At 46.9% G+C, this 12,123-nt stretch overlaps 1 protein-coding gene across 3 annotated transcripts in view; it reads right to left on the bottom strand.

Annotated features, from left to right (window-relative positions):
- Window positions 1-12,123, bottom strand: part of trpn1 (transient receptor potential cation channel, subfamily N, member 1) — a 363,054-nt gene that overhangs the window by 90,753 nt on the left and 260,178 nt on the right. For all 3 annotated transcript variants that reach the window (XM_070895617.1, XM_070895599.1, XM_070895607.1), the window contains exons 12-13: window positions 2,923-3,051; window positions 1,136-1,252 (exon numbers count right to left, since the gene is read on the bottom strand). In XM_070895617.1, the coding sequence (XP_070751718.1) occupies window positions 1,136-1,252; window positions 2,923-3,051 (246 nt within the window). The remainder of the gene's footprint in view (window positions 1-1,135; window positions 1,253-2,922; window positions 3,052-12,123) is intronic.

Below are 12,123 nucleotides of genomic sequence, written 5' to 3'. Positions count from 1 at the left end.
AGGTACCCCAGTGGCCATCGGCGGTCCTTTGGGCGGCACTTGGGTGGGCGGAGGCTTTCATCAATTTCGGGCCCGTAGGTTTTAAGGAGGAGAGCGAGCTAGAGAGGCAGAGAGGTTCAGGGAGAGAATTCCAGAGTTTAGGGCCTGGACAGTTGAAGGCATGACTGCCAATGATAGGGTGAAAGAAGTCGGGAATGCACAAGAGGCCGGAGGAATGCAGCGATCTCGGAGGGTTGTAGGGTAGGAGGAGGTTACAGAGACAGGGAAGGGCGAGGCCATGGAGTGATTTGCACACAAGCATGTTTCTTAAGTCATGCTGTAGGCTGATATAGTCGTTTCACAATCAGTAGACTTATGAATGCAGCTGAACACTCATTAGCAAATAGCCCCATTTCTGACATTATGATGCGGGGAAGGTTATTAATGAAGCAGCTGAAGATGGTTGGATCAAGGACGCTTTCCTGAGGAACTCCTGCAGTGATGTCCTGGGGCTGCAATAATTGGTCTCTAACAACGACAGCCATTTTCATTTGCATCAGGTATAAAAACCAACTGGTGGGTTTTCCCTTGGACCCGCATTGACCTCAGTTTTACTCGGGCTCCTTGCTGCTATTCTTAGTTGAATGCTGCCTTGATGTTCAGAGCTGCTACCCTTACCCCTCCTCTGCCATTCAGCTCTTGCATCCATGACTTGATCAAGGCTGCAATGATGCCTGGAGCTGAGTGGTTATGGAAGAATCCAAACTGAACGTTGGGGAGTAGATTATTGGTGAATAGATGTCACTTACTGATGACTGTTACTGATGATTGGGAGAAGCTGATAGGGCAGTAAGTGGTTGGGCTAGATTTATCCTGTTGTTTTGCAAAAAAGACATACCTGAGCCATTTTGCATATTATTAGGTAGATGCCTGTTTAATGGCTGCACTGAAACAGCTTGGCTAGGAGCATAGCTAGATAGCTCTGGCACTCAGGTCTTTAGCAATACAGCCAAAACACTGTCAGGGCCCATAGCCTTTGCTGTGTCGAATGCAATGGTCTATTTATAAATAATTTGCAATGAGGACTCATCCCTAATATCCATGAAGATCTAAATACTTTTTATATAGAAATAAAAATAAAATGGTAAAAAAGTACCTTGGACTGTTTATTGATGGCCTGTTGCATTCTATTGGAGCCGATGTATTTCAAAATCTCAAGAATGACGTCAGAATTCCCCACATGTGCGCAGTAATGCAATGGAGTCTCGTGTGTCTGGAAAATTAATAGCAATAATATTTCAATAAATGTCCAAAGAAGAATTTCCAAGTTGAACCCCAGAGGCAGAGTTTTGCATTTTACTTATGTCCCTATGATGGTTTGGCATAAATCTACCAGAGCGATGAGCTTGGCTAGGCTGAATGGTCTTCTCTCCTCCATATGTTCTGCTTTCATGTTTTTTTCCTCTCTCTTTTCTATTATATTATTTTAAAGTTATTTTTATCTATTATAACAATTTATTTTGCCTGCTCCAGTTACTGTTTCCTTTTAAAGATTGAAACCCTTAATAAGACTGTTTTCTTTAGATTCTGCCCTGCATTTGGAGGTTGGAACAACTTGAAATTTGACCATCCACAAACTAGCTTCAGGAACTGACTACCTAAAAACATAAATTTTAACTTGAGGGATCATGAATTCATTAGACAGCGATGGTGCCTTTATTTCTTATGGAGTTATAAAAATATGGCAGCGGCTGCACTTGCCTCATTAGGGTTTTTTTTCCAGGATATTTCACTTTCTAGTGAAACCTTGTCCAAAAGCTGTACTCCATTCTGTTGTATACACTTGCAGGGACAGTTTGAGCTACAGTGCATTTACATTCAATGTATCGCAGAAACTTCTATTAAATTGAAAAACAGAATAATAAGAGGTTGAAATGAGAAGAGGCCATTTGGCCCATCCATCCATTCCTTCCACAGTAAATACCACCTCTATCATGGATCCATTCTCTCACCCAAGCTCTATATATATTTCCTAACTCCTACGTGAATCAAAAAGACCTATTAATGGCCCTGAAATTCTGTTTTGGCTTTCCCGAGGGCACTTTAGAGAAAAAATACGCACTTACCTTAAGCTGCTGCCCATGTTTGACTTTACGATGCTCAGGCCTCTCCTGACTGCCAGTCGCAGCGCATGCACGTTGATGCATGCGCAGGCCGACAGCTGGAGTCACATGACTCTGGGCAGCCAATCAGGTAAAGTATCACAGTAATAGGAGTTCTGCAGGGTCCTAAACTCCTATTACTATGATTGTGATAGAGCCCGAAACACCCAAAACACAGCCCCAAACACTAATAAAAAATAGAAAATAATTACAGTACATTCATTTAAATTAAAGCTATTAATGTCTTAAAAAAATAATTTCCCGATTTTTTAAAACGTTTTTAAAAATAAACTTACCGTTGTGAGGAGGGTTTTTAATGATAAAATATGTTTCAATAACTTTATTTTGATATGTTTTTGTGTTTTTTTTAAACACTTACATCTGTAAAAGTAGACTATGCACCTGTTTTTTCAGGCGCAAGATTTTTGAGGACATTTGTAAGCATAAATATCAGAAATTTCCACTTACAAATGCCCTCGCTCCCGAGATGCGGCCATCTGTCAAGCCAGAAACTTGGCAGATCGGAAATGCCAGTTTCCAGCGCATACGGACCCGGGTAGGCCGGAATTGTTGGCCCAATATCTTTATAACGCTCAATCCAACAAATAGCAAATTTGACACATCTGATCCCCTCAGTGATGTGTTGCTCTTCACATCTGTTTCCTCCTTCATCTGTGCACTCATAAAACGCCTCACAAGACGACTCGCTGTGACAATACTGTTGTCCTTAAGCTGCACAATTGACTCCTTGCACACCAGGTAGTCTCCCAGCATTAATTACCAGCTTTGTTGCTGCAGTGATGTCAGCCTCGTACTCCATGAGAATTTTAACAATCTTAGTGTCTTCTTGCTGAAAGTGAATCATATCCTTCTTAATCTCTGCTGCCAAGTGCAGGGATGTTTCTCCTTCCTGAATGAAAGAGAAATAATTATAGTTAACAGCAAAGGAAGCAACAACATCCATTTTAGCCCAGCTTGCAAAAGTGCATGCCCAAAGATCTACTCGATATAAAAACAGCACCGCTCAGTTTCTCATTAGTTACTTTCTCATCTCTGAAAGACTTGATAGAACCTGTCTTATTGTTTGGAGAGAAATATGAGCCAGATAAGCTATGGGTCATGCTAGTCAACAATAAGTTACACTTACGCTTTAGGACTCAGCAGCAGGTATCACCCATATACCAAGAGCCTCCTGCTGACCCATGGAGTTCAGGGCTGGTCACCACTCTACCAGTGCCAGTGATAGGACACTATTACTCTCCATACATCGTGGGCCGCCCCGACCTGTGTGAGAACACCACCGCAGGTCGGGGCTATAAATATAGCTGGAGCGCAGGGCCCTGGAACATCATGGGTGAAGGTGTGGCGAATGAGAGTACGGGGCCCAGAAGAGCCATGGGCCCAGGGGCAGCAAGGGCCTGCCCACACTGTGATATGTGTGTGCACTAGGTCTGTGCAGCAGAGCAGGTCTCCAGTCGTCCTGGTTCAACTCTTGCCACTGGATAAAGGCCGAGCTCTGTCGAGCCCGTGTGGTGGCTGATGTGCAACAGTCACCACACGTTAAAAAAATCCACGTACAGGCGTCTTCCACCCCCTCAACTGGAGTTCAGGACTAGAACATCGGGTCCTTTATTGAAACATCTATGAACTCTTGTGGAAGCAAGTTATCCTCGTTTGAGGGACTGTCTATGATGATGACACTTATATATACATCTTTCATTTAACTAAACACCCCAAGGGCTTTACAAAGGGAATGATGGACTTGAGCAGGAAGAGAAAGATTAGTGCAGATGGCTGAAAGTAAGTTTTGAGAAGGCTATGATATATTCTTTATGACATCACAAACACACTGCATAAAAGATAACACGACAGGAATTTGTCATCATGTGACTTGTAACATGATACTTTTATTGTTATAGATCAGGAGTTGCATTACCACAGTAGTCCACTAGGTGGAGCAGTATATTACACTTCTCCCTCCTTAATTGAAGAAATAATCAGAACAAAATAATCATTATACATAACTTGCATGGTTATACACAACAAAAGATATGGACTTATTTTGCCATGTTTACAAATCAAACTTAACCTCTTGTTTTCTGTTTCAAAGAGGATACCTTCGCTCTTGAATAGAACTTTCCAAACTTGGTGTTGAACTTAGACACATTCAAGGCTGAGCCGGAGGAACATTTTTCTTCAAAGATGTCCTTGATCTACATTTGTACTCTCTCCAACTTCAGGCTGTTTGTCTGCCTGACTCGGATTCAGACATAAATTATGACTTTCTCTTGGACTTGTTTCTAGTACATTTGATGTAGGATTTGCTACTGGTACTGTACTTGTAACAAGACTATCTGACTCATCAGAAATAATCAAATCATTACAACTTTCAAGTCCTTCCACATCTGTAGGTAAAATATGATCAAAGTGAACAAACCTAACTTTTCCATAATCAAACATCTTGACCAAATATGTGCGAGGGCCACATATCTTCATCACTCTTCCTGGTAACCACTTTAACCATTTATGGTACTGGTTCTTCACTCTAACCTTCTGTTTCAATTTCACACTTCTCTCTCTTACTCTACCTCTATCATGATTCTCTTTCTGTCTTAATTGTTTTTCTTCTACTGACTGTGCCAAGTTTGGCTTTAGCACCTGGTTCGTGGCTGTGAGAAAGAACTCTGCTGGTGTTCTACCAGTAGTTGTATGAGTATTATGATAAGTAATTAGAAAATTTGCTAATTTGTGGTCCAACGACAACTGCCATTTCTTTGGATGGGGATTCAACATTTTCTTGATGAGGGCACGTTTTATAATTTGTACCGTGTGCTCTGCTGCACCATTTGAAGCAGGGTGACATGGTGGAATCTTGGTATGTTTCACACCATTTCTGCTCATGAACTGTGCAAATTCTTCTGAACAAAATTGCGGCCCATTAACAGACACAATTTTTTCAAGGAGGTCATATGAAGAAAGCAATCTTCGCAAATTGTCGAGTGTTTTGCTTGTTATTATTTTTCGCATCGGAAACATCTCTACCCACTTTGAATGGCTATCAATCACAATGAACAATTGTTGTCTTTCCGGCTCAGCAAAATCTACATGTAACTTTTGCCACAACCTGGGAGGCCATTTCCTTGGCGGTAATGGTACTGGTAGTTTCTTGCTGACCGATTGAAATGATGTACTCTATGGGGCCAAAATTACCCACCGCTGGAAACGAGGCGCAGCTACCCTGATTCTGGTGTTTTTACTGGCGCAGTGGATTGGTGACCTCTTGAGTGAAATTCCGCTCTTTGGCTTTTTCTTTCAGCGGACCGGAAGTCGGTCATAATGGAGGTGGAAGTACGATAGTATTAGAGTACTAGAGGAGCAGAAGTTGGGGCGGGTGGCGTGGCCACCACTGACAGTCTGACGTATTCACGGCGCCGCGTCACCACGGCTCTCCCCTTCACTTAAAGGGGAGAGCCTGCGCAATTGTTTAAGTTTGGTCCACTAGGCCATGAGGGAGGGTTTCAGCCGGGCCAGTGGTCTGGCACCCAAGATGGGGTGCCAGGCTGCCTGCTGGCGGCCCGGCTGAACCCGAGATCATAATTGTTGGCCTGACATGGCAGTCAGCCGACAAAAAAAAAATGGCGGAGGCGGCAATAGGGCCTCCCCTTTAACGGGAGCTGCACCACCATTTTGCAAGGACTACAGCCTCACTGCACCGGCAGAAAAAAAGCAGCTCTTGGAACCGCGCAACAGCAGCAAGATTTTTCAGGCGGAATTTCGCCATCGGGGGAGGGGGTGTAACATCGGCAGCGGAGTGGGGGAGGGGAGTGCCGGGATACCGCAGGAGAAGAATTTTCAAAATGCCGGACATTACATGAAAACTGGCGGCCACTGTACTCCACAGCGTGGCCGCTAATTTCCGGTGGTAAGAGGCCTTAAGGAAAGGGCAATTTCGGCCCCTATATCTTTATTTAAACTTGGCCACCATAAGAAACTCTTGGTCAAGCACATACCGAGGTGCTAGTCATGAAGATCTCCAAACAATTTTTACTTGAACTTATTTGAGATAACTATTCTTGCACCCCATATCATACAATCTTTATCCACTGATAATTCATTCCTACGAACAATGTATGGATAAATATCTTTCTCTGATACCTGATTTGGCCAGCCATTTCCGATGTAATCATACACCTTTGACATAACTAGGTCACGTTTGGTTGCTCTACCAATCTCTTCAGCTGTGACTGGCAGTTCATCAATTTGTGAAAAATAGAACACTTCTTCCCTATTGGATGTAACTTGTGATGGGGGTGGTAACCTGGACATAGCATCAGCATTACCATGTGATTTAGGTATAACAACAATGGGTGTAGCTCAATTATTTAGATCTATTTTAGAGTTAATGTTCTCAGCTTCCAGGGCCCAAATTTCCACACAATAAAAAACGGGCGCCCCTTCGAGCAGGGCGCCCGTTTTTCGCGCCACAAAGTGCGCCTAAAAAAACCCTCCGTATTCTCCACCTCCCTGCGGGTCCTCTGGCCCTCGGCGCGGTGCAGCAGGAGCTGTAGGGGGTGGAGCTAGGACCCTGCGCCGAAAACAGTGCCGGGAGCTCTGCACATGCGCGCTACAGTGGGCACGCAAGTGCAGTAGCTCCAGGTGCCCGAAACTGTGTGGGAGGGGCCCGAAGCACGCAGCCCCTAGCCCTGGCCGAATGGCCTCACTGGGGCTGCATGAATAAGGCTCCTCCCACGGCCAGCTCCTGCTTCCTGCCGACTCCCGCTTTCCACCCCACCCCCCCACAACCGGACCCGACTCGACCCGTCTGCGTCTGCCGCTGCCGCTCCCGCCCGACTCGATCCGACTCTATTCCCGCCCCCGGACTGGATCCGACCTGACCTCCCCGACCTCTCCCCCCTCCTCCCCGACCTGACCTCCCTCCCTCCCTCTCTCTCTCTCTCCCTCTTCCCCCCCCCTCCCCGTCCTTCCCCCCCGACCCGTCTGCGTCTGCCGCTCCCGCTCCCACCCGACTCGACCCGACTCTACTCCCGCCCCCGCCCCCGGACTGGATCCGACCTGACCTCCCCCTCCCCGACCTCCCCCCCCACCTGACCTCCCCCCCCGCCCGGACCCGACTCGACCCGTCTGCGTCTGCCGCTCCCGCTCCCACCCAACTCGACCCGACTCTACTCCCGCACCCGCACCGCCCCCGCCACCGGACTGGATCCGACCTGACCTCCCCCTCCCCCCCCCCGACTCGACCCGAACCGAACCTCTCTCCCCGACCCGACCCAACGCCACCTACCTCTGGTGCTGGGGACGGGCCCTGCCCGAAATCTTGGGCCCGGCCCATTCAGCCTTCGGTCCCGATGGCAAACCGTTTCCTAAAGGCCTGCCTGAAGAACTTTCACACAGGTCGGAATTTAATGACTTCCCTTCCCCCCCTCTCCCTCCCTCGTTCCCTACGCCTAATTTGTAACCTGCGCCTGATTTTTAATGTGTAGAACAGGTTTTTTCAGTTCTACAAAAATCTTCACTTGCTCCATTCTAAGTTAGTTTGGAGTACGTTTTCACTGTGGAAACTTTGAAATCAGGCATCAGTGGCCGGACACTTTTGAAGAAAAAATTCTGTTCCAAAGTAGAACTGTTCTACCTGACTAGAACTGCAGAAAAAAAATGTGGAGAATTGCGATTTCTAAGATAGTCCGTTCTCCACTAGTTGCTCCTAAAAATCAGGCGCAAATCATGTGGAAACTTGGGCCCATTGTCTTTTGAATTTTTGCTCAACTTTCTCCTCGAATGCGTATGGTACGGGACGTGGCTTGCAGTAAACTGGTCTAGTGTCCTTCTGTACACCGACACTAACCTTGAAGTCTTGGATCAGACTGCCTGTTTCGCGGAACACATTCGGATACTGTTTGATGACATCATCCTTTGATGCAAATCTCGTTTCAACACAAAAAATCTCCAATCCAGCTTCAGTGATCCCAACCAATTTCTTCCTATTAAGTTAGGCTTGAGTCCTGCCACTTCTAAGAGAGGCAAGCTCTGAAATTGATACTTACATTTCACCTGTATGGTGATACGTCCTACCACAGGGATTTTTCTCTCCTGGGTCACTTTGCAGCTTTATCTTCGACTTCTCCAGTGGACAATCACTCAACTTGTTGAGGTATAGCGATTCCAGTAATATGCTCATGGATGCAGCAGTGTCGATTTCCATGGGTATCTTGGTTCCTACAATGTCTACTTGGATGACGATACTTCGCAAATCATTGTTAGGTGCCCTTGTGCTCCTGATGATGTGTAGCTCCAGAACCTCCTTGTCCTGTTGCTTCTCTTCAATGCTATGTAGTGTCTGGTGACTGCTACTTCTAGCATTGAACATCGGTGTATTCTTCAGTCAGCATGCCTTCACATGATGCCCAGTTTGCATGCAGAAGAAGCACTCTGCCTTTACATATGGACAACTTTGAGCATTGTGTTGTCCCAGACACGGATAGCATGACTTCAATTTACTGTTCCCTTGGCCAGTTACTGACGCCTTGGGGCCTAACTGCCTTTTACTTTTAACCTGCTGGCAATTCACCTCGGTTGTCTGATGACTGGAAATGGCGTGAAATTCTCAGGAGTATTGGTCGGCCATATCCATCGACATAGCAGTCTGACAAGCTAAATCAAAAGTCAAGTTAGGGATTGTCAACAACTTTCTTGTGATTGCTTCATTTTTCATCCCACAAACAAAGCGGTCACGCAATGTTTGGTTGTGAAAGTTTTCGAAATGACAGTGAATGGATCGTCTTTTCAAAGCTACAATGTACTCACTGATACGCTCGTTAGTCAATTGATCTCATATTGTGAAATTATAACTTTCAGTAATTACCAGGGGCTCAGGACTGTAGTGCTGTTCTAACTTGGTTAGAATCTGTGTCAGTGGCGTGTCCTTTGGCTTGATGGGAACAGGCAAATTTTCAGGGTTTCATACACCTCGGGGCCTGCTTCAGTCAAGAAAATAGCCCGTTTTCTTTCTAATACCACCTGGTTACGGTATTCAAGAAGGTGGCACTCCTTTAGTGGATTTTCCTCCTCTGTCTCTTCATCTTCCTCGACACATGTGTATTTCTCCCGAGGAGAGAAGTTGCCAGCCCCATATTGTCTACTAATGATGCTCTGTAGCAAAAACTTGAGGAATGCAAGAATGGCAAGAGACAATTTGACCTCTGATCTTGCACCGCATGGCACCAGATTCCAGTTATTATCTCAAACCTATAGATCAATAACATCATAGCCTAGCATGGCTCAGAGGCAGGAAGAAAAGGGTAATTGGTTGATGGGTGTTTTTGTGAATGGAAGGCTGTTTCCAGTGGGATTCCACAGGGCTCAGTAACGAGGTCCCTTGCTTTTTGTGGTATATATCAATGATTTAGACTTGAATGTAGGGGGTATGATTAAGAAGTTTGCAGATGATTCAAAATTGGCCGTGTGATTGATAATGAAGAGAAAAGCTGTAGACTGCAAGAAGATATCAATGAACCGGTCAGCTGGGCAAAACCGTGGCAAATGGAATTTAATCCGAGAGGTGTGAGGTAATGCAGTTGGGGAGGGCTAACAAGGCAAGGGAATACACATTAAATGGTAGGATACTGAGAAGTGTAGAGGAACAAAGGGACCTTGGAGTGCATGTCCATGGATTCCTGAAGCTAGCAGGCCAAGTAGATAAGGTGGTTAAGAAGGCATACGGAATACTTGCCTTTATTAGCCGAGTTATAGAATACAAGAGTAGAGAGGTTATGCTTGAACTGTATAAAACACTAGTTAGGCCACAGCTAGTGTACTGCGTGCAGTTCTGGTCTCCACATTACAGGAAAGATGTGATTGCACTAGAGAGGGTACAGAGGAGATTTACGAAGATGTTGCCTGGACTGGAGAATTTTAGCTATGAGGAAAGATTGGATAGGCTGGGTTTATTTTCTTTGAAACAGAGGAGACTGAGGAAAGACTTAATTGAGGTATATAAAATTATGAAGGACCTAGATAGAGAGTGTAGTGTCACTGCACTAACTACAAACTTACATGAGGCATAGATATATCAGACACGGTCACTCTGTGACCTTCACCATTATTGCCAGGACCAAGGAGTGTTGACCCTGGGTGGGACCTCCCCTTTTATACCTGAAAACCCAGGTGAGGAGCGTCTTCCGCAAGTTCACCCCCTGTGGTCAGGGTGTACATTTCTATGGTACAGGAACAGTGTACATGAGTTACTGTTACATGACTATGTCATTGCAAGATGGTTAAATACATGACATCACCTCCCCCCTTAAGTCTTTTTGTTTCAGAGGTTAAGTCTGTCAGGTGATCGACGCTCTCTCGTGGAGTGCCGCAGTTGTGGCTCTGGTGGCTGAGCCTCGGCACGTGTCTCTGTCACTTCAGGTGATTTCGGCCTGTCCGGGCTGGCCGCAGGCACTGTGCATGCTGAGAGCTGTCTTTGTTGCTCGTCCGCTGGCAGTGGTGTAAATACCATCTCATGCTCTTCTTCAGGTTTCTCCGTGTCTTTGCTGAACCTTTTCTTTACTTGGTCCAAGTGTTTGCGGCATATCTGCCCATTGTTTAGTCGGACCACCATGACTCTATTTCCTTCTTTGCCAATTACGGTGCTTTTCAAGCCACTTGGGTCCCAAAGCATGGTTAAGAACAAATACCGGGTCATCTATTTCTATACACCTCCCCCTTGAGCCTCGATCATGGAGCTCGGTTTGGGACTGGCGCTTGCCCTCAACAATGTCTGCCAGGGCTGGGTGAATGAGGGACAGCCGTGTCTTGAGCGTGCATTTCATGAGGAGTTCCGCTGGCGGGACTCCCGTGAGCGAATACGGGCGGGACCTGTAGGCCAGCAGGAGGCGCGATAGGCGGTACTGAAGGGAGGGTCCTTGGATGCGTAGCATGTCCTGTTTTATGACTTGGACCGCCCGTTCCGCCTGGCCATTGGAAGCCGGCTTGAATGACGCTGTCTGGACGTGCTTGATACCATTGCCCGACATAAACTCCTGGAATTCATGGCTGGTGAAACACGGGCCATTGTCGCTGACCAGGATGTCCGGCAAGCCATGGGTCGCGAAAACCGTACACAGATTCTCCATGGTGATGGATGTCGTGCACGAGTTCAATATGATGCACTCGATCCACTTCGAGTATGCATCGACAACGATCAGGAACATTTTCCCCATGAACGGGCCCCCATAGGCTACGTGAATACGTGACCATGGTCTGGTGGGCCAGGGCCACGGGCTGAGTGGGGCCTCCCTGGGGGCATTGCCCAGCTGGGCACACGTCGTGCACCTGCGAACCCAGTGTTCCAGGTCTGAGTCAATCCCCGGCCACCATACATGTGACCAGGCAATGACCTTCATTAACACGATGCCAGGGTGCTCGCTGTGGAGTTCCCTGATGAACACTTCCCTTCCTTTCTGGGGCATGACTACCCGGCTGCCCCATAGTAGGCAGTCGGCTTGGATGGAGAGCTCATCCATCCGTCTCTGAAACGGTCTGACTTCCTCGGGGCGCGCACTGTGTGCGGGCGCCCAATCCCCAGTCAGGATACATTTCTTTATCGTAGGTAGGCGAGGGTCCCTGTTGGTCCAGAGTTTGATCTGGTGGGCTGTGATGGAGGAGCCCGCAGTGTCAAAAGCCTCAATGGCCATGACCATCTCGGTGCTCTGCTCCGACGCCCCCTCGGTGGTGGCCAGTGGGAGTCTGCTGAGCGCGTCAGCACAATTTTCGGTGCCTGGCCGGTGCTGTATGGTGCAGTCATACGCAGCCAGCGTGAGGGCCCGGCGCTGTATGTGAGCTGACACATTGGCGTTGATCGCCTTGCTGTTGGACAATAAGGATGTTAACGGCTTTTGGTCCGTCTCTAGCTCGAAATGTCTACCAAAAAGGTACTGGTGCATCTATTTCACACTGTAAACACACGCGAGTGCTTCCT

The sequence above is a fragment of the Pristiophorus japonicus genome, chromosome 1 (genome assembly GCF_044704955.1).
Source record: "Pristiophorus japonicus isolate sPriJap1 chromosome 1, sPriJap1.hap1, whole genome shotgun sequence".
In the NCBI taxonomy this organism is placed as follows: Eukaryota; Metazoa; Chordata; class Chondrichthyes; family Pristiophoridae; genus Pristiophorus; species Pristiophorus japonicus.
Note: the sequence above shows the minus strand (reverse complement) of the source record. Positions and strands in the feature narration are given on the sequence as shown.